At 46.9% G+C, this 22,741-nt stretch overlaps 2 protein-coding genes across 2 annotated transcripts in view; one reads left to right on the top strand and one right to left on the bottom strand.

Annotated features, from left to right (window-relative positions):
• Window positions 1–1,736: 1,736 nt before the first annotated feature.
• On the top strand, window positions 1,737–18,151 carry TOMM34 (translocase of outer mitochondrial membrane 34). Its single transcript, XM_080685764.1, has 7 exons — window positions 1,737–2,270; window positions 6,530–6,629; window positions 7,677–7,829; window positions 10,923–11,083; window positions 14,078–14,225; window positions 16,840–16,966; window positions 17,217–18,151. Exons 1-7 carry the CDS (start codon window positions 2,144–2,146, stop codon window positions 17,319–17,321), a joined length of 921 nt encoding a protein of 306 aa, XP_080541890.1. The 5' UTR covers window positions 1,737–2,143; the 3' UTR covers window positions 17,322–18,151.
• PABPC1L (poly(A) binding protein cytoplasmic 1 like) overlaps window positions 5,494–22,741 on the bottom strand; it is a gene marked incomplete at its 5' end in the record, with an annotated part of 36,398 nt that continues 19,150 nt past the window's right edge. Inside the window, 5 exons of the mRNA XM_080683773.1 lie at window positions 5,494–5,510; window positions 18,942–19,005; window positions 20,230–20,313; window positions 20,742–20,872; window positions 22,263–22,382. Of these exons, the coding sequence (XP_080539899.1) occupies window positions 20,236–20,313; window positions 20,742–20,872; window positions 22,263–22,382 (329 nt within the window). The 3' untranslated portion in view covers window positions 5,494–5,510; window positions 18,942–19,005; window positions 20,230–20,235. The remainder of the gene's footprint in view (window positions 5,511–18,941; window positions 19,006–20,229; window positions 20,314–20,741; window positions 20,873–22,262; window positions 22,383–22,741) is intronic.

Below are 22,741 nucleotides of genomic sequence, written 5' to 3'. Positions count from 1 at the left end.
CTGAGGGTGGCCACTCTTTTCTATATAAATCCAGCTTCCATGCTGAGGCTGGCTTTCATTTTCCAGTGAGTGCTGCATTTACATGGCTAGAGCCATAACACCAGAGCTGCCTCAGGCCCAGCCCACCTCACCATTGAGATGTTTCACAATTCAGCAGTTTTCACTGAAGATGTCCTGTCCCCCCTTTACCACTCCTCAAATTGGGGACTTCTGTTGGTGTTAAATTGGCAGTGATGACCTTTGGTTAACAATTTAGAGAAATCTTGAATCATTTCCTGAGCCAGGAGAATCTCTGGCAAAATTTAGACTCTGGAAGCAAAAATGGATATGTTGAGTATATAGCCAGCTGTGTGTGTCTCATCTGGTTTCCCCACCACATTAAGTGTTCATTTTTTCCTCTATGGGCCTCAGCTGGGCTGAGGATTCAGATGGAACAGCCACCTAACCCTCAGAAAGTTCACAGTCTGGTGTAGGTTAAGAATTTAAACAAATAATTATAACTAGGCTAGTGGTCCGGTGCACAAAATTTGTGCACTGGTAGGGGGGTCCCACAGCCCAGCCTGCGCCCTCTCGCAATCTAGGACATCCCTCTTGTAATCTGGGACTGCTGGCTCCTAAATGCTCACCTGCCTGCATGCCTGATCGCCCCTAACTGCCTCTGCCTGCCTGCTTGATTGCCCCTAACTACCCTCCTCTGCCAGCCTGACCTTGCCCCCAACTGCCCTCCCCTGCCAGTCTGGTTGCCCCCAACTGCCCTCCCCTGCTTGCTTGATCTTGCCCCCAATGGCCCTCCCCTGCCAGACTGATTTCGCCCCCAACTGCTCTCCCCTGCTGGCCTGATTGCCCCTAATTGCCTCTGCCTGCCTGATTGCCCCTAACTTCCCTCCCCTGCTGGCCTGATCTTGCCCCCAACTGCCCTCCCCTGCCAGCTTGATCACGCTAATGGCCTCTGCCTTGGCCCCCACCACCATGGCTTTGTCCGGAAGGAAGTTGGACATCTGGAAGATGGCTGGTGGACCTGGTCTAATTAGCATATTAGCCTTTTAGTAGTATAGATTCCTGAGGGCAGAGACCAGGTCTTTGTCAACAAACTTCATAAGTGCATGTTGGGTGCCAGATTTATTAGGTCTTGGAGAGGCAAAGATAAAGACTTACTTCCTACATTTAAAGAATTCAAAGTCTTTGAAAAAAACTGTAAGCGGGCAATCAGAGTACTAAGTGCTAAATTAGGGATAAACCTCAGGAGGAATAGAAGCAGAGGAGGGATATAATGGAAGAGGGGAGGAGTATTCAGGAAAGGGTTTCAGAGGAGATATTTGAGTTGATTATAGGTTAAGTCAGGATAAAGCAAAAGAAAAAGTGGGGAAAAAATTCCAGGAGAGTAGAGCATACACAATGGTCAGGGAGCAAAAGAAACAGCTTGTGCAGGTAGCAACAAGCAGTTAAACATTTTCCGAGTATTAAGTGGGACATTAAGTCAGATGAGGCTGAAGATAAGCTGGTTTCCCTCAGCGGAAGATCTTTATCAACTAACTTCTCAGTGCACTCATTTATTAAGTCAGTGTCCATAAAGCACCAGGTGCCAGTTTGTTTCCGGCCTCAGGGCCTTGACTCTTGCTATCCCTCTGCCTGCCTAAATATTCTCAGGTCTCAGCTCCATTACTAGTCCCTCAGAGATGCCTTCCCGTACCCCCTTATCGAAAATAGTTTCCACCTGGCCCCTTTCTAGTGCATTAGTGTTTTCCTTACAGCACTAATAATAACATGGTATTTTCCTCTTTATGTGCTCCTGGGTTAATTGCCTGACAGGTCCCACTAGCATGTAAGCGCGTGTGAGCAGAGAGAGACCTGGCCTCTTGCACTGTTTCACGCGTGGCGTCCTAGCAACTCCAGGAACCCCGCACAGCTCGAGGCCGAGCGCGCTCCGGCAACGTTAGCCCCGCACTGAGCATGCGCCTGTGCAGAGGGCGGCACCGCGGACCACCGGTTCGCGCAGGCCGCGCCTCCGCCCGCTCTGTCCCGCCCCCTCCCGGCCAGGTTACCCGTGGACCTAGCACTCGCAGCCGGTGCCTCCCCTGGACGCCGTTCCGCAAGACTCGGCGGCGGGAACGGAGGCGGCCGCCATTTGCCGCCGGACCCCAGGATGGCCCCTAAACTCTCAGACTCTGTGGAGCGGCTGCGCGCCGCCGGCAACCAGAGCTTCCGCAACGGCCAGTTCTCCGAGGCCGCCACGCTCTACAGCCGCGCGCTGCGGGTGATGCAGGAGCAAGGTACACGCTGGCCCCCGTTTTCTCCGCCAGGGCTGCTTCTCTCTCCCGGCTTCCCGACCCCAGCTACCCAGAGCCCGCTCCGCCCCTGCCTTCCTGGGGCTTCCATTCCCTGAGGCCGACCGCCCACCAGCCCTCCCGCCCGTTCCCCGCGTGGGCATCCTGCGAGAAACTTCCTTGGCCCTTTCTTCCGCCTTGGAAAAAAAAAGTCACATGGTTTTATTACTGGTTCTTTTTCACTTAATGACAGATCAGAAACACATTTTCATATTAATAGATTCTTTTATCACTTTTTGGTTATGGTAAAAACATTAAGTTTACCATCTTAGTCATTTTTAAGTATACTGTGAAGTGTATAATATTATTCACATCATTGTGCAACAGATCGCTAGAACTTTCTCATCTTGCAGCACTGAAACTCAATACCCACTGAACACTAATTCCCCCTCCCTCAGCCCTTGGTATACCTTTCCACTTTCTGTATCTATGATTTTAACTACTTTAGGTATTTGGAAAAGGACATTATAATCCATGTTGCGGCATGTGGCAGGATTTCCTTCTTTTATTAAGGCCGCATAATATTCCATTGTAAGGCTATACCACTTTTTTGTTTGTTTTAATCTCCGAGGTCCTGCCTTGAATTCTTTTGGATGTATACCCAGAAGTGGGATTGCTGGATCATATATAGTAGTTTTGTTTTCCATAGTCGCTGCACCATTTTACATTCCCATCAACAGTGCATAATGGTTCCAACTCCTCAGCATCCTCACCAGCACTTCTTTTCTGTTCTTTTGATAGTGGCCATCCTGATAGGTATGAGTTGCCTGCTTTTTAAATGTCCTATTGGCTCCCATCCTGTTATTCAGGATGTATGTACTGAGTGTCTAACAAGACAGAGAAGGCCCTTTCTCACAAGGATCATACATTCTTGTTTTGGGGGGAGGGGTGGATCTCAAGCTAGTAAATAAGACTTGTCCAATAACGATTAGGGGTACGTAGAAGACAAATATAGTGATGATAGAGTTGAGTAGGGAGCTCCATTAGAATGGGGGGTCAAGGACAGCTTTGAAGAGGTGACATTTGAGGTGACGTCTGAATGATGAGAAGAAGCCAGGTGCACAGTTTTGGGTGCTGAGCATTTCAGTTGGAGGGAACTGCAATTACAGGCATACATCCTCTTATTGTATTTCACAGATGTTGTGATTTTTTACAAGTGGAAGACAAGATCCTCCACCAACAAAAAGATTACTTGTTTTGTTGTGGTGGTCTGGAGCTGAACCCACAATATCTCTGAGGTATGCCTGCACAAAGGCACCTAGGCGAAGAAGCATGGTGTGTGTTCCAGGAGCCAAAGCCTACTGAGCTAGTGGAGGGAGAAGTAAGATGAGGTCCATCATACAGGCAGAACCTTATTGTGTAGACATTTTACGCAATAGGTCATGGTAAGGAGTTTGGGTTTTATTCAGAGAGTTTTTAACAGAGGAGTAACATATTCTTACACGTTCTCCCAGACTCCAGCTCATGTCAACAGCCCTTTGCCCAAAACCTCTTCTCCCAAGTGTCTTACCAAGGAGCCCTCACTGAAATCCCTTTTCTGTAGTACCCATTTCCCTTTGCCTTTTCTTTCTCACTTTTTTTTGGCTAGCATTTGTTGAGTGATTTACTGTGTGCTAGACATTGTAGACATTATCCCTTTATGTCTTTATACTAACCTATGACTAAGACACTTTATACTCTTCCTCGGCACTGCCTACGGAGGTTAACAGCCACTCCACACAGACCACCTGTGAAACCTAAGATCGTCAAAAAGAGGATCAAGAAGTTAATCCGACACCAGTCAGACCAATTATGTCAAAATTAAGTGGAACTGGCAGAAACCCAGAGGCATTAATGGACAACAGAGTGTGCAGAAGGTTCAGGGGCCAGATCTTGATGCCCAGCATTAGTTATGGGAGCAACAAGAAATCAAAGCACGTGCTGCCCAGTGGATTTTGGAATTTCTGGTCCACAATGTCAAGGAGCTTGAAGCGCTGCTGATGTGCAGTAAATCTTACTGTGCTGAGATTGCTCACAACGTCTCCTCAAAGAACCGCAAAGCCTTTGTGGAAAAGCCCAACTGCCAATCCCAGTGCCAGACTGCTCAGCAAAGACAATGAATAGACAGATGTGTGCACATTGTATTTGTGTTAATAAAACCATAAAATGCTGCCATCTGGCAACAACAACAACAAAAAGACACTTTATAGATGAGGAGTCCAGAAGAGTTAAATTGGCCTGCCCCAGGATTATACGATGAAGACATGTCATAGGCAGGATTTTAATATGGGTCTCATTCCCAAGTTTTTAATCATTTTGCTAGACTTCTCCCCAAATCCTTTGCAAATTGTAGTCTTTTTTTGTTTGAACTTTTGCAGTTTCAGACTACTCTTGCCCCCTTCTTTTGTTCTAGAACACTCTTTTTTAGGCCCACCTGCTCCTCTCAACCTCACTTGAGGTCGCTGAATAATCTGAAATATTGATACTTCTGCACATTTTCTTTCATCCAACCCTAGCCTGCCTGGAATAGCATTTGCTTTTGTATGGCTTCATTCTGCGTCCCTAGAAGAGATGGCATGGTATCTAGATTTAGTAGGGGACCAGAGTTTGGTTCTTATCCATTTCTAGATAATCTATGGGCAAATCCCTTGATTTCTCTAATTAGTTTTTCTGTTTCAAAATAAAACCAGGGATCAACCTAACACAGTGAACCCTTCTAGCAAGTATGTGAAGTGATACCTTCATGTGATAGGTGAGCACATATCAGAGGGAGTCAGTGACTTGTGCAGTATCACAGGCTGGATTGCAGGTTCTGATGCCCTTTCCACCACACCACTGCTGCTGCTGAGCACCCATGTTCTGGGGACTTGAGATGGATTACAGGTCTTGAGTGCTTGTACTTGCTCCTTAAGGGCAAGGATATATTTTACTTATCTCTGTACATTGCTGTCTCCCTCAGGGCCTGGCAAAATAAGGAAAAAGGTTATTATGTTATTGTTTGTTATTGTTGGTATTGAGTGAAAGATATGCATCAATATGGTAACATACGTAGAGAAAAAAGCAAGTTGCAGAAGGATAGAGTGCCACTTAGGAAAAGCTTTAAAAGATATAAAATATCTTACCTGTGATTACATATATAATAAAGATAGACAAACATGGATGAGAATGTTATATACCAACTTCAGGATTGTGCTGACATCTGGGGTTCTGGGAACAGAACAAAGGGGAAAGGATAGGGATGAGTGGAGTGTTAGCCATATAAAAAAATTTTAAAGGTTGGAAACTAATATATGCTAGGTCTAGTGATGGATACTAAGTATTCGTTATACTGTTTTCTGCATGTTTTACAATTTTTAAAAGAGAACTTGTTTTCAATTATTTTGGGTATATAGCTGGGAGTGGAATTACTGGGTCAACACATAATAGTTTCCTTTTTATTTATTTTTTCACTACGGCCCATGCTAGTTAGTGGGTACGCAGTGGTTGAAAAAATATTTTTAAAACTGAAAATTATTGTGGCCACAATAAAAAGGACATGAGCTTCTTATATTCCTGAAGGTGAGGACTGCCCTTAGAGAAATGTCTGAAAAATCTCCTCCCCATTGGGGAGCTTGAGTCCTTCCCCGATTAAGTTCTCCTTAGTCCTGCCAGAACCAGGGGATTTTCCCCTAGCAAAGTCCTGTCTGATTTGAGCAGGTAGAATTAGTCTCGGTCTTCTTTTTCTTTGTATGATTTACATGTTTTCTTTTTGGGGTGGAGGTGGGGGAACCATGGCTTTATTTATTAAATTCATTGGGGTGGCATTGGTCAACATGAACATATAGGTTTCAGGTGTGGATTTCTGTGTTGCAAGATCTGTATGTTTACATGTTTTTTTGTAATAAAATTAATACACACACCCAGTATAGATTTCTTTGAGGCAGAAGCTAGCTATTTCATGTTCATTTTTTGCCTGGTACCAAGTTTAGTCCTATCAAACCAGCAAGCCTGATCAGGTTACAGCAGTGGTCGGCAAACAGCGGCTCGCGAGCCACATGCCCACATGCGGCTCGCGAGCCGCGGTTTGCCGCTCTGTTGACTAATGAGTTTGCCGACCTCTGGGTTACAGTCATCTCTGCTCCCTTTTACCAAAGCCCAGAGAGCTCTTAGTGTGAAATGCACTCTGTGTCCCAAGGCATCCATTTCCCAAATGGTTAATCTCACGTTTTCTGTTTCCACCTGGGCAGGTTCTTCGGACTACAAAGAAGAAAGTGTTCTCTACTCCAACCGAGCAGCATGCCACTTGAAGGATGGGAACTGCAGAGATTGCATCAAAGATTGCACTTCGTAAGCAGTCAAGGGAAACTTTGGGGTGCCTGAGGGGCTCAGAAGAGGAAGCTGGGTTTATCTGGCCTGTTTCTTCTTTGACTGATCCCACCAGTTACATCTGTAATAGATACTAGGAAGTGTCACTGTCCCCAGGTCACTGAGAATACTTGATCTCTTTGGCTCCTGTCTTGTATCTTTGGAGTCTTGGCTCTGCTGTTCTAAAAGGAGTAGGGTGGGCACTTACAGGTGGGCCTTTGTGAGATTTGGGACTTGGAGTTGAGGTAGAGTTGTAGACTAGCTAGTGGCTTGCCCAGGTTTTTTCTGGGGTGGATATATATGTGAGAGAGGAAGGTAGAGAGAGAAAGAGAGGAAAAGAAGCAAGGAGAAAGGAGGAAATGGTATTCATCAATGGACAGGTATAGAGGACATTAAACTATTTTTCATACTTCTTTCTTCTTCAGGCAAGTCTGGTGTTGCCTCTTTCACCATCACTAAACTAGGATGCATACCTTAATATGTTCTTAGATCTGATATCCTGTGACATTGCCCTAGATCCATGCCCTGGTGATAGATGAGAGAGGTGAGCGTGCTCGTGGAGCCTATGCTAAGTTGATTAGTGCCAGGTTAGAACTGGGCTGCAGAGAATTGAGGTGGTAAGTGATTTGCCTGGGATCACATGGTTAATGGCAGAGGTAGAATTCAAACACCACTCCATCTGACTCCAAAGCCTCTATGGTATTCCCATTGGGCCACCATTCTTTGGAAACACATAGAAGCATAAAAGGTACAAGGTACTTGTTCTTGATTTTGGGGGTATTGCAACTATGAAAATTGATGCATGTGCATACAACTTTCACAGTATTAGTGGCACTCTGCTCTCTTTCCTTTCTCTACTTCAGTCTAAGTTGGAAAGTCCCTCTTGTAAGGTTTGACATTTTTAGAAGTGTCTCTGTGCCAGAAATGACCCCTATATTACGGAATACTGTAGCTGAGCCTGCCTGGACGGGCTGTGGGGAGAGCCCTGGTGACTTAGCAGCCAGATGACATTTCTGCCTCCTGCTCTAGAGCACTGGCCTTGGTTCCCTTCAGCATGAAGCCCTTGCTGCGGCGAGCATCGGCCTATGAGGCTCTGGAGAAGTATCCCCTGGCCTACGTGGACTACAAGACCGTGCTGCAAATTGATGACAGTGTGATGTCAGCCTTGGAAGGCGTCAACAGGTGAGCCTGGGTCACCTTGGGCATTCCCTCTGGAACTGCCTTCCCTCTGTCATTAGTTTGAAACTGTCTCATCTTCTGGCAGGATCCCTTTGGGATAGGCTTAGAAATTCCTAATGACCTTATTGGCAAGTGTGGAAGGAGAATTTGCTATCATATTTGGTAGGTGTTAAGGGGTCAGGATTGATGAATTGGATTTCGTTTTGTTTGTTTTTGCCGAGGTGCTTAAATTCATTCACATAGTAGTAATTTGTTGAGCTCTGTTGAAGGTGGTGTGTCAGGTTCCATAGGAAAAAGAGATACAGACACCACTTGCTTCAAAGAGCTAACTAGAGTGGGGAAAGTAAGACCCAAGCACAAGCAGCTCAGACACAAGGCTATAGGGATATTGCTTGTGGATATGGTTCAATATATAGTACTATGGCCCCTTCACAAGGCCCCTCAGCCATTGACATTTCATGGATGTCCTCATTGGCGTCATTGATCATGTTACCCTTCTTTGCATGGGCCTCTAGAAAGCCAAACACCACACTCATAGAAAACCCTTGTTAGGGTTTTATATATTTGTGTGTCATTTCTGGCTTTACTTGTTTTCTCTCTACCTCTCCTTGTTTCTATCATTCAACAAATTCTGCCACTTGTGTGCCAGACTTTGCACTAGGGCCTGGGCTGATGCCCAAGACATACCTCTTCCTGCCCTGATAGAGCTTCTGGTCTCATGGAGAAAACCTATCAGTAATAAGCAAGCACACTATAAGGGATGAGGCAGCACAGGTGCAGTAGGAGCGGAAATGAGGCACGTAGCCAGCTAGGGGGAAGCCAGAGTGGAGGTGAGCTGAGGCAGACATAAGTAGAGCTCTGGGGCCAAAGGCCAGCCAGGAAAAAGGGCAGCCTGTGCAAGAGTGAGTGAGTGTGATGTCCTCCAGAACCCGTGAGAAGTCCATTTCATATGGTGCTGCATGGGTGGATGATGAGGCCAGATCACAAAGAGCTTGGTGTTCAGGAGCTTGGACTTAACCCAAGCAGAGTGAGGCATCATGAAAGGGGAGCAAAATGAGCAGATTTGAGAGAGAAGTACCCTTAAGCAGGGGAGCAAAATGAGCAGATTTGAGAGAAGCTCACTGGTTGTCATGTGGAAGGATTACGTGGAAGAACAGGCTGGGAAGGGGGCATGCACTAATGCAGAAGAGATGGTCGAGACAGTGGATAGAGAGCAGTGGACCATTCAGAGGACATTTAGGGAGTATTTCACCAAGTTTTGGTGGTTGCGGTGGTGAGAAGGGAAAAATAAAAGAGAAACTAGGGGGTTGACAAGTTGTGTTGGAGATGATTTGGGGACATGAGACTAGAGAGGTAAGGAAGGCAGTGGGTGTTTACATAGATTTGGAGCAAAGGAGAAAAATACCAGCCAGACATACAGATTTGAGGGTTATCAGTGTAGAGGTGAATTGAGGTTGTGGGGGGAAAGAACACAGCAAGTATGTAGGAAGAAGAGGTTGGAACTTTGAGAAATTCTAGCATTTCAGGGACTTACAGAATAGCAGCTGGAGTGATAGGAGGAAACTTGAAGCATTTAGTGTCACAAGGGAAGGAGTATTTCCAGAAGGATGAAGCTGTCACTCGTGTCAGGTGTTTCGGTGAGCTTAAGTAGACGAAGGGTTGAGGAGTGAAGTCACTGGTGATTCTGGTAGAAGTGTTTCAAAGGGATCAGATGGCAGAGGAGTGTAGCTGTAATGGCAGAGGGTTGTCCAGGGGGGGTTGTATTAAGTGAGGAAAGAGTTAAATGCTGGTAGTTGGAGTCACCAGAGAGAAACATGAAGATACAGGAGAGGGAGATGCTGGCTGAGTGTGGCAGGAAGAAATGGGGTCCAGAGATTAGGTGGAGGGATTGGCTTTATCAGCTCTTCTGTTGTGACAAGAGAGACATAGGAAGGGTTGGGTACCTGGGCAGGTATGTTTGTATTTGGAGGGGGAGGGTTAGGGAGCAGAGTGGAAGAGATGAGAGGATTAAAATAGCTGGGCTGACCATAAAAATAGTTTTGGGGGCTTAGTCAGAGACCATGAATTTGTAGTGATATCATTGTGTTGTTTTCATTCTAGTATTACAGGAATATGGTTGTAAAAGCAGAAAAGGCATACAGTTGGCTTTATTCACTCATTGAACACATACTTACTGAATCTTGATGGGTGCCAGGTAATGATGTGCTAGGTGCTATAGTACAGTTGACAAATTGGACATGGCCACTGAGCAGTATTTTGAGAAAGTTAACTGGCCTAGAAGGTGGGTACAGGGACTGGAAAGTGGAAGAGATTGTTCCAGGAAGAGGACAGCCGTGTCCAGAGGCTTAAACATAAGGATCAAGAGAGAATGTGGTGCCCTCGCTGGTTTGGCTATGGATAGAGCCTTGGCCTGCAGACTGAAGGGTCCCAGGTTCAGTTCCCATCAAGGGCACATGTCCAGGTTGATCCCCAGTAGGGGGCATACAGGAGACAGCCAGTCAATGATTCTGTCTCATCATTGATGTTTCCCTCACTCCCTTCCTCTCTGAACTCAATAAAAAAATGTTTTTTGTTTTTTATTTAAAGAGGGAATGTGGCAACTGATAAAGATGGAGAGGTGGGAGGGGACCAGATCTCAGGCCCTAGGGAAATGGGAAAGACAGAAGGATTTTAAAATTTGAGATGACATAAGGTTTTCATTTTTTTTAAAATCCCTGAGCATAAATCCAAAATCAGGTGCTTGCATGACTTTATAATAGATCTGTTAAAAAATATAAAACATGCTCCTTCCCTGGGGAATGTGTGGTGCTTTGGGGTTAAGGTAGTGTTTAAGTACCCTTAATAGGCAACAAACAGGTCACCACCTTAGTCTGACCAAACGAGGGCAAGGCAGGGAGGGAATGTCATGGTGGCTAAACGGAGACGACTTTGTGGGTGGCACTCATGTTCTTCTCCTGCTGCATGTCAGGAGGATATAAAGAGTTATCGAGGGAAGATGATAACTTTGACTCTCATATACCTCCTTTGGGTTTAGGAGAGGAGGAACATCTTCCTAACCCAGCCTAAACCTCTCTGTAATCCTGCCTTTGTTTCCAGAATGACCAGAGCTCTCATGGACTCACTTGGGCCGGAGTGGCGCCTGAAACTGCCCTCTATCCCCTTGGTGCCTGTTTCAGCTCAGAAGAGGTGGGATTCAGAATACCACAAAGAGACACCTAAAGGCAAATCCAAAGAAAACACAACTGCCAAGAGCAGAGGTAAGCTGTGACTTCCTGCTCAATTTTGCAGTTTCCCTGTAGCCACTTCTTTAGAGTAATCCTATAAAAATTGGCCTTGTTTAAGCTGAGTTATAAAAATAATATTAAAACAAAAAATGTCTTAACCTCTTAGAGGCTGTCTCAACTCCACAAGGAGGGTTGTGAGAAAACCTCTCCCACTGCAGGGATTAAGTGATATAAGGCACGTTGAGCTCCTAGCCTGGCACATAGGTACACAGCGTTGGTTCCCTCTCTCTCCTGTCAGCATTTGGGAAGTATCATGTTGGATGATTTGGTTACAAGAACAGAAAATGTACCATGGTAAAAATAACAGATTTTACTGGCTCATATAATTGAAAAATGCAGAGTTCAGGTTCAGGCAAGGTTCACCCAGCAGCTCACTACATTATCGGGCTCTGATTCCATTTCTCTGTACTTGTCTCAACTTTCTTCTTTGGTGTAGTCCAGTGGTCGGCAAACTCATTAGTTAACAGAGCCAAATATCAACAGTACAACGATTGAAATTTCTTTTGAGAGCCAAATTTTTTAAACTTAAATTTTTTCTAACACCACTTCTTCAAAATAGACTTGCCTAGGCCGTGGTATTTTGTGGAAGAGCCACACTCAAGGGGCCAAAGAGCCGCATGTGGCTTGCGAGCCGCAGTTTGCCGACCACTGGTGTAGTCAGATTTGTCTTCAGATGGGCTTCCCTCTTCACAATAAAATAGCTATGACAGTTCCTGGTCTCATCCATATACCATGCCTCATGACCCAGAGGGAGAGAAAAACTTTTTTTCTGAGAGAGTTTCTTTCCCCCCAAATCTCTAACTCGCCTTTTCTCCGTTTATTCCAGCCTGTTTGGTCACAGGCCATTCCCTGAACTAGTCACTGTGACTGAGGGCTGAGATTTTGTGGTGAGCTCAGCCCTAAGCCATCTGCCCCACCTGCACAGCTAGAGGGCTCTGCTTGCCCAGGAACATGAGCACTGTGTGAGTCTCTGGGGAGAAGAAATAAAAGGAGGGAAGTTAAAGACAGGTAGCCCTACACGGGAGAGTGTCCATCTCGACTGTAAATGAAGAGGCCAGGTGGGGGCTCACTGGACGCGCTGATAATGCTCCATGGAATTATCCCAGCTCAGCAGCTAGGTGTTGAGGAGAAGCAGTGCAGAAGGGGTCAGGGTTGGAGCCTTGCGTGGATGGTAGCCGTTGTCCCCTTCTAGGAGGAAACCTATCTGGCCATAGGCAGCATTTGGTCTGTTTTGTGGGAGCCTGTTAACTGTTCCCCACTCTTCCCTAGGATGAAAATGTGGGGAGCTAATGAACTAGATGGCTTCAGTGCACCTACCATTTGTTTCATTCTTTCAGAGTCACAGCCATGTGTGTTCCAGGCCCTGTGCTAAGCAGTGTGACACAGGATGGGCGTAGTGGCCCTCAGAAGCTCAGTTTAATGAGAGACTGAGACAGCATTTTAAAATACAGAGTAAGAACAAGTGCTTACGAGTCTTTAGTACTCCGGGAGTTCAAAATCAGAATTGATGTGTGTTCAGCGGGGGGTCAGGAAAAGGCTCACAGAGGAGGTGGCAGTGGGAGGTGATAGGTTGAGCCGGGCCTTAAAGGGTGAGTTCTTCAGGTGGGAAAGGGAGAAGGGACAGGAATTCTTGGCAGAGACAGTGGAGAGTTAGAGAGGAATGCATGCGGTGTAACTGGTGAACAGTGGGAGTAAGCAAGACTATAGCATGTGGTGTGTTGCAGAGCTAGGGGAAAGCTGAAGCTGTGTGTACATTGCAACCTACAGGCTCTACTTTTAGAGAAACTCAAACACATATGCACAAGGAGACATGTTCAAGAATGTTCACAGCAGAATGTTAGTAATAGCAAAAAACAAAACTGGAAATAACACAGGTCTCCATAAATAGGAAAATGGAAAACCAATTGTATTGCAGCAGTGAGAATGGATGAGCTACTATAGGTATATGCATCAGCACAGATCAATCTCAAGAATATAATTTTGAACAAGGGGAAAAAGAAAACAAGGTTATAGAAGAATACATAGAATTGTTCCTTTGCATAAAATTCAAAAACAAACAACAAGTGGTTTATAAATACTATTGTATATAGTAAACTACCAAAAACAAAAAAAGGGACAGATGCACAGAAGTGGGGATAATGGTTTCATCCAGGGGTGGATTGACTTGAGGAAGGGCCCATAGGGTGTCAAAAGTCCCCGTAAATGCTCTGTTTCTTAATTAAAGTGAGGGTATTGGTTTTACTCCTAAAATGTTACCCTTGTCATATATATTATTTTATAAAGGTAGTTTTAAAAATAGCAGGTGATAGAGTAGTTGGGACTGGAACAATAATTCAGGCCTGGAGGCCAGGCCGAGCAGCATGGATTGCACCTTCTCTCTCCTATTTCTCCCTGAAAGCTGGGGCAGATGTTAGGTGAGGCTCAAACCAAAACAATGATGAGGAATAGCACTCCTCTTCCTCTTTCTGAAAGCCTGGGAGCTACACCCTTTCTTTACCAGATGCTTAAATTTTTAGTTATTCTCCTGCTTTAAGTTCATAGGGGGTTCTGCACTTTCTCGTATAGTCTCAGATTTTCTCCTGACAATAGTCCTATGTAGAGGAGGTGTTGCCCCCATTGTATTGGTGAGGAAATTTGATCCAACAGAGAAGGTAGGTCACACAAGATCTTCCACCTGCCAAGTGGTAGTGCCAAGGCTAGAACCCAAGGTGCTTTTTATCATGTGTTATCATGTGCATGTATAAGTATGTTTATATCAGGAGTCCTCAACCTCTTCTGAATGAAAAACTGTGTTTAATTTCCCAGAAGCCATTGATTGGGGGAATCATTGCTCAGGAAGGACGCTTTACAACAGCATAGGAAACCTCTGGGGAGGGTTGTGGACGACTTAGACGATGCCGAAGAGACCTCACTGATCTCAGTCTGGCACCTCTCCATGGTTTTTTCCTCTTCTGAATTTGTATCTAGTGCCTTCTTCTGGGGATGTGGAGAGAGCCAGAGCTCTGAAGGAAGAAGGCAATGAGCTTGTAAAGAAGGGAAACCATAAGAAAGCTATTGAGAAGTACAGTGAAAGCCTCTCGTATAGTAACCTGGAGTCCACCACGTACAGCAACAGGTACCTTCCCCACAGCTGCTGGCCTGGGGGATTTCAGGACATTGGCTATTCCGTTCCATAATCTTCTCTTGCACTGCGGTGGGCTCTTCTTCCCTAGCATTTAGTCAGTATGTTACAGCTCAGAACATGCATTCACACTCATTTTGGTCACCATGAGGCAGGCATTGTTAGTGGCATTCACTCTCTTAAAGTGAGAGAAACTGAGGGATGCCAAAGGGGAACCTGGGCTTTGTTAACCTCCCGCCCCAGTATTTTCATTTACGATGTCTTGCTACACAAACACAACCTCAACACTAGTCTTGTAGCCTTTCCACCTTCCCTGCTCCAACCCCATGGCTTCTCCAAAACCCTCCTATTGGAAACTTTGGCCCTGAGAGCACAAGGCAGAACCCAGGATATGGAGTCATTGTCGCCTGGCCTGGGAGTGAGACGGGTCCAGGCTAACCTGGGGGTGAGACTCCCGGTGCTGTAGAAGACCCTGCACCTGCACCACGTTACTCTTTAGTTCAAAGATCTTGGATCTACTATAGGCTCACCCTTCCTTATCCAAATCTGTGTTTCAGATTTTAGTGAGGTAATGTGGTCCATATACTGAATCGCATACCATTTAGGGTCAGGGGCAGCTTGTGAAGTTAATTGTTAGCATTTCTGCAGTGAAACTTAAGGAAATTTCACGTTCACATGTGGTGGTATAAGGAAAGTCTAGCCTTGCCCTAGCCGGCTTGACTCAGTGGATAGGCCTGAGGACCAAAAGGTCCCAGGTTTAATTCTCATCAGGGGCATGTACCTTGGTTGCAGGCACCTCCCTGGCCCAGGCCCTGGTCGGGGCTTGTGCAGGAAGCAACCAATCGATATGTTTATCTGTCTTTCCCTCTTTCTTCCACTCTAAAAGATCAAGGAAAAATATCCTCGGGTGAGGATTAACAAAACAACAAAAAAAGAAAGACTAGCCTCATGTCGGTTCAGGACAGAGTTTACTGCCTAAGGAATTGAAAAGACAACTTTCAAACTGAAAGCTTAAATTTTGGACCTGTGGTTTTCCTGGCTGATTGGAACAGGGGTGCCTCCGTCTGGCAGGCTAACTTGAAAAAGAGTGCTGCAGCATCTCCTAACTCCTCTTCCTCTGGCCTTGCTCAAACCTCATGTTGCTGGAGACCTCTAGTAACCCATTTTCATGCACATGTGTCTATGTCACAGTTTTAATTACTGTTGCTTTATAATATCTTGTAGGCTGGTCTTTTCCTCGTCCTTCTCAATCCGAGCAGCCCTGGCTATTTTCCCAGATTTGCTCTTCTAGCTAAACCAATTGACAAATTCCCAAGAGTGTCTTGGGCTTTTGTTTAGGATTACATTGACTCTATTGATTTAACTTAGAGGACTGATAACTACAAAACTGAATTTTCCATCCATTGTGACTAAAATTATACCACATCCTGGACGTCATCTCAATGCCCCACCTCATGCATATGCCCTGTGAGCGTCACCTTGGGCTCACTTCAGTTCTCTTAGTGCAGCTGATACCTAAGTGGATTATCACCACTCAGGTACCTGGCCCCTACAGCTGGCCAACTCCTGCATGGACCTCCGGAGACTCATTTTCTCATCAACAATTCTTCAGCTTAGGTCATGGTCCCATTTTATCTGAGAAAACAGGTTTGGAGAGGTGAATTAACAAGCACAAGTTAAACAACTCATACATGGTAGAGTTGTGACTGAAGCCAGGTCTTGTTAACTCCAAAGCTTGGGTTCCTTTCACTCACTCATGTTATCTTCAAGACTGCTTTGTAATGAAAAAAAAAAAAAAAAAAAATAGGTACATACAACTAAGTGACTACTTTGTACCCGTTCAAAACGATGAGGTAGAATGGATGGACTTCCATACTGAGCTCCAAGACATCCGTTTTTAGTGACTGTCTTTGGAGAAAGGACTAGAATTGAGTGAGAAAGATAAACACACTTTTACCCCATAGGTGCAGAGTGGCTTGGATGGATGCGCATGACTTTTTTCCAACATTTTATTTTGAACATTTTCAAAATATAAGTTGAAAGATTTTTCATTGAACAACCATATTCCTATCATCTAACTTCATAATTAACATTTTGTTGTATTTGCTTTATCACTATTTAGCCATCTACTGATCCATGTTATTTTTTATGCTTTTCAAAGTTGCAGACACCTATAAATCTCGCCCCTAACACATCAGCATACATATCATTAATTAAAGCCCAGTATTTTTCTTAAGGCAGGTAACTTTTTAATCTGTCACGGGGGAGGTTTCAGGAAACCTTTTCTTTGCTTGAAAGAGCACAGTATGGGAATGTGAGGTAGACAAAATGCTAGAGCTCAGTGAGGCCAGGGTCTGGAGGCAGGAGAACCCGGGTTGAGTACCAGGTCTGCCCCTCAGTAGTGGTAGAACCTTGAGCAAGGCGTTTCACCGCTGAGCCAGCGTTTTCACCTGTGGAAAGGGGCTGGGTTGGTGAGAGGATTGAAGAACATGTAAAGTAAGCAGCACAGAGTAGGTGTTCAGTGAATCAAGATCCCTCCTCAAACTACCTCCGGTTCTGGGTGGCCCCTAAGAAGTGACTGACACCTCGGAACCATCTTCCCTGTCAGAGCGCTCTGCTATTTGGCCCTGAAGCAGTACAAAGAAGCGGTGAAGGACTGCACAGAAGCCCTCAAGCTGGATGGGAAGAATGTGAAGGCATTTTACAGACGGGCTCAAGCCTATAAGGCACTCAAGGTAAGAAGATCCTCATCAACTAAGCTACAGGCATCTGTGCCTGTGGTGGCACTTCCAGATTGTGGTCAAGGTGAGGTGGTGTCTGCTACATCCCTTTTCATCCGGGGGCCCAGGCAGCTTCTGCAGACCTGTATGCTGGGGTTTGAAAAGCCTCTCGTCTCAGCATCTGTCTCCCCCCACTCTCCTACCCCGCTTGATCTCACCTCAGTCATGGTGCCATCCCCACACCCTTCCTTCTCTCTTCTATTAGGACTATAAATCCAGCTTTGCAGACATCAACAGTCTCCTGAAAATCGAGCCTAAGAATGTCCCTGCACAGAAGTTGCAGCAAGAAGTTAACCAGAACTTAAACTAAAATCCCAAAAGGGCAGCAGAAAACCTCCACTGGATGACTTCCTCTGTGTCTGCTTCTGGGACCCAGCATGCCCCCAAGTGAGCTCTGAAGCACCCTCCCTCTGCCCTACAAAGCAGGAGTAGCCTCCTACCCCTTAAGAGGCTTTGTTCAAATTAAGCTCAGTGTAGCAAAAAACAGACATTGTTTTGCTGGAAAGGTCCCCTGCTATGCCGAAGCCCTGTTCTCCATCCCCCTGCCTGGACAGCTAGCAGATCACACAAACAGGTCCTTATCAGCAAAGCACTGGGCCCTGTCCCTGCCCCGAGCATGCTCCAGACTGAATGCTGCCCTATGAGTGTCACCAGACCCACCTGACTGTGGTTCATGAGCAAACTAAGCTGGGGGTGTGGAGGGGGGGGGGCCACAGGACTAGAAAACCTTGGCCCATCCACACCTAAAGCAGCCTGTTGAGCTGGTTCTCCAGGGCTGCCATCCTGCCCTGTCCTTGGCATAGTCCCCTGTGTTCTGAGTTCCAGCCCTTTTTGGCCAGGCCCCACTTTGGTAGGGATGCAGAACCCTGACCCTTGGGTGGCTTTGTCTGGGGCTCTGTGCTGCTGCTTGCATGGAGGTGCCTAAGCTGTGTCAGGAGCCCAGAGGTGGCCACTTCTCCTGAATGTGGGTGGGAAGAAAGGCCTCCTTGAAGTCAGTGACCTTCTGTTCTGGGCAGGGATTTTTGACCCCAACAGTGGCCCTCCAGGCTTCTTATTTCTTTGTTATACGAAGTTAATTTGAACTGAACTGACTCGGTTTTGTTGAACTGTGCGTTTAAGCGATTAAACATTTTTCTTCTACAAAAATGTCTGTTGTACTTTCATTTATGCTTTTTTCAGTTTTGTGCTGAAAATTTTGCAATAACAACAATAAAAGCTACCACTTTTCGATTAGCATTCAGCTAATCATTGAACAAATCATTCACTGAAATGTCTGCTTGGACCAGGCCCCATATTGCTGGGAAAACCATGAATGAGTAGACATGGTCCCTGGTCTCAGAGGGCTGACAGTCTATTGGGACAGTGAGAAATTAATCAGATGATCCCAGGAACAAGTGTAAAACTACGGCCAACTTACACATTTTAGAGGAGTCATTACACAGTACTTTCCCTGCTAAAGGGAGATTTGACCTCAGGGAAAGGGATCCCTGAGGAAGTAAGTTTGAACTGAGTTCTAAGGTGGGAGTTTAGCTGGTGAAGAGGGGAGGGTAAAGACCCTCAATGGGAGCACAGAGACCAGAAAGTGCCACTCTGGTTCACAAAACACGGGCTGGCAGCCAGCCAGAACTAAGGGCTGCCTCCCTTTCCTGGCCTGTGTCTTAGTTCAATTGTTTTCCTCTTAATGGAGTCATACCTTGATGATTCCATAAAACAAAGCAGACAGAGGGTTTTCCTCATCCCTTTGCCCGTCACTCAGTGCTGAGCAGTGTTAGCACGCTGCTCCCAACCTCTGAGGGAGGAGTCTGCTGAGCAACCGGGCCTTCGAGCTGAAGCGGGTTTTAGAGTCCACAAACGCCATGGCCAGGGGACCATTTCAAAGCGGGGAGCTGTACCCTCTTACTGCCCCCTCTTAAGCAGGCATGCCTCTTACCTGATTTGAGGCAGGTTTAGTGGTGACATCCAGTCACGACTGACTGACTTTCTCTTCTTGAGGTCTAGAAGGCAAGTATCTGGATTTACTAATGAAAACATAGAAGCTGAGACCATTACAACCTCAAGAAGCTTTTCCCTCCCTACAGGGGAGGAAAATCGTGACCCAGAAGGCAGCCTGCAGCATTTCCACAAGGGTTCTTTATGTTACACAATCCCTTGGTCCAGAGCCTAGAAGCAATTGCTGCTTCCAGGGTGTTTCCCTGCACTGCAGGTACTCAAGCCAGGCATCCAGGTGTGGGCACCTGCAGCTTCAGCTTCTCGGTGCTGCGTGATGACAACCAATTATCCATCCACTGCACGCTGGCGGGTGGTAGCTGCTGCCCCATGCCCAGCCGTTCCGTGCTGCTGTCCACACCCTCTGTGTACTTCAGCGCTCATCCAGGTTTCTGTTCCTTACAACCAAAGCCCCAACCCAGTCAGGCCTACCCTTTGCTCTGCCACACCTCCCTCACCCAAGAAGGCCTCCTGGAAGACAAACCAGTTTGCAGCACTTTTAATGCACAAAGCAATGGCAATGGGGCGGGGAGGCGGAGTAGTGGATTGGGGAAGGTGAAGGAGGGTGTAGTGGGGATAAATGCTGATGGACAGAGACTTGGGGTGGTGAACAGTTGATGTGCTGTAGAATTGTGCCCCTGAAACCTCTATAATTTTGTTAACCAGTGTCACCCCAATAAATTAAGTAAAAAAAGAAAAAGGTAATGGGCTGGCTGGGTGACAGCCTTCGTTCCACATACAGAGCTCAGGTACAGATACAGCCCAACTAGGAAATAAGTTATGGTTCACAGGGCTTTAGAGCCAAGAGCAGGAACGCTGTTCTCTTGTCAGCCAAGGGAGTGAGGATTCCATTTTCTGAGGACAAAAAAGTAAAATTAAATGTTTCTCAAGTATGGCAGACACCTGGTCTCCCGACTAAGAACAGGGGCTATACCAAGCCAGGCCTTCAGGCAGGCAGAAAGGAACCAGGCAGTGCCAGGGGAAGCCAGGCCTATTATGAGTAAGGCAGGCGGGCAGCTAGCAAGAGAACACCTCCTCCCCTTTGATAGTCCACACCCATTCCAGTCACACAGCTTGTCCTCTCCTTTGATCCTCACAGCTCCCCCCTGAGAAAGCAGTGTCACACATGGTTCTCAGGGACTTTGTGAAAGCCAGCCAGCCCCTGCCCAGTTCCTTAGTGCTTCTGGGCTCAGCTACGTCTGTCACCATTCCTCTCAACCCCACCCACCCACCTGGGTTCAATTACATTCACTTTCATCTGCTCCTCCTCCGTGGTCTGGTGAGCCTGCATGCAACACGGCCAAAGCTTCTTCTACCTGTGGGACAGTGGGAGGGACTTAGTGCAGCTGCCCTAGCAGCGTCCTAGGAGAGCCCTGACCTCCCCAGGCCTCAGCATGCTAAAGACAAGAGTTCCCCTCCCTCCACAGCATTTCTGCAGAGCCCTCATCTGGCTGCTGCTTGCCAGCTCCCAGGACAGAAACCCACAGTCACCTTCTCAAGACAGATGTACACTGCTGGATAGCTGGGGAAATCATAACCCTTACAGAACACAGCTCCTTATGCCAAAACCTTGCCTATGGAGCTGCAGAGAATCATCTATGATTCTATCCCACTCCAAGATTCTGCAGGTATTAGCAAGAAGATAAACCTCATCTGTCCAAGCAGCAGCCTGCTGTCTCATCTAGGAGCCACCTTAGCTCTCCTCCTGCCCTCAGGGCGCTCTGCCACCCACGCCCCAGCCCACCTTGGCATTGAGGGACTCTGGAGACTCCAGCATGAACAGCAGTTCGGAGTTGTCGATCTCCAGCAGCATGCCTGTGATCTTGCCCGCCAGCTGAGTGTGGACATTGTAGATAAGGGGGTAGAGACGCTCACCTGAATGGAACAGCCTCTGATGGCTTATGAACACACACCTGGCTGATATCCCAGCAACCCAGGGGCGGTATTGTGGAATGGAGCAGTGAGGCATCTGGTTGGCTATCCCCGAACTGCTCCTTCCAGACTGTCCTCTTACTTAACCTGGTGACCAGCAGCCTCTTTCCCAAATGAAGTGGGCATAGCAAACCCCATTTTGGAGGTCAGTCTGCAGCATCATATTTGATGCTAGATATAAAGTAGTTGCATGGGGTCTGATACAAAGGTGATTGCTCTTTAAAGGCTACTCCTGTTCATTCTGCAGGAAATAGTTCCAAATACACACTAAGATTCTAGACAGGATATGATAATGTTGAACCTGACTTTTTTTTGGGGGGGTGGGTGGAGAGGGAGGAGCCAAATACACCAGATAAATTCACCTTCCACCATTCAGGTACTTCTAATGACAGGGCCTAGTGTTGGTGGTCAGCCCATTTTGGCAATTATGTGGAGGGTCTAGCCAGGCTGGAGTGCTGGGGTGCCTTGAGTGTGAGGGGAGAGATCTTCTCATGATGAAAGCGCAGATGTTTACAAGGAACTGCTAACAGAGCCCTCAGCCTCCATTAAGCCCACTGAGACTTTTTCTTTGAGGTATAGGTAATAAAGTGGCAAAACGCCAAGTGAGCGGAGGAAACAATGGGGTGGTGGCAGTGGGGGCCTACAGAGAAGGGTTAGGAGATCTTGGTGGACTTGAAGAAAAGAACCTGCCAACCACTAGCTTGTTCATTCATTCAACAGTTAGTGGCACCCTTGAGGAGGGCCTGTCACAGACACGGGATGAATTGCACAGGAAGTCAGGGTCCAGTGGTCCATTTTCCCAATGCACGTTTATTTACCACCTCCCTGTAACGGGCACCATTGGGGAAGCTGATGAAATCTGGCAACAGCTTCTTCCCAGTCAGGGGAGGTGTGAGGAACTGCAACACCCACCTTAGGGGCCATGTCCTAGCAGAAACCCAAAACCATACTCCTCCTCCTGACCCCTGATCTCCCCACATCTGGGGTCTCTCCCAGCCTAAGTCAAAGTCAAGTACAGCAGAGCTGAAGAAACGTCAGGAACATCTCATTTGACCAGTATTTTAAGATGAGAGAATGGGGTCTAGTTACAGGCCCAACTCGGGCAAGGTCACCCAGCAGAGAGAATGGGGTCTAGTTACAGACCCAACTCGGGCAAGGTCACCCAGCAGAGAGAATGGGGTCTAGTTACAGACCCAACTCGGGCAAGGTCACCCAGGTCAGTGACAAAGCTAGATGCTGTCCTCATGTCTGCCCTCCACTTGGTGTTCCCCATCAGACTAGCCAGCTCTCAGCCCCCCTCCTCTGCTCCAGAGCAGGGGAACCAGCCACTCACCTATCATCTGCTTTTGCTTGTGCAGTGGTGCTGCGGCCAGCATGGACACGGTCAGGGGTTCCTGTCCGGGGAGGCACACAGCAGGCTCCTGGACCTGCACATGGTGCCGGGGACACATCCCTTAACCAACACAGATGGGCTAGGCCTCGAAACATTTAACCCTGTCAGGTGAGCACAGGCCTCCAGGAAGGCTCTGGAAGAGGGGAGCAGGGGGCAAGGCATGGACAACTGGGTGGGACAGAGTCCCCAACAAGGGCACGGTGGGCTGGACGACAAAGTTACACTCTGACGTAGATGTTTTCCATTGTGCTACGAACCTCTAAAGGTCCCCAGTCCATGTTGCCAAACGAAGCCACACCTTACTAATCACTTTGTGCCAAAAAAGCACTTTTGATCCAGTAGCTTTTATGGCCATATTTCCACCATACTTCTGGCCCTTTCACATCTTGATAATGTTAAGAGCATTTGCCCTTTAATGA

Source organism: Plecotus auritus (genome assembly GCF_963455305.1).
Source record: "Plecotus auritus genome assembly, chromosome: 8".
In the NCBI taxonomy this organism is placed as follows: domain Eukaryota; kingdom Metazoa; phylum Chordata; class Mammalia; order Chiroptera; family Vespertilionidae; genus Plecotus; species Plecotus auritus.
Note: the sequence above shows the minus strand (reverse complement) of the source record. Positions and strands in the feature narration are given on the sequence as shown.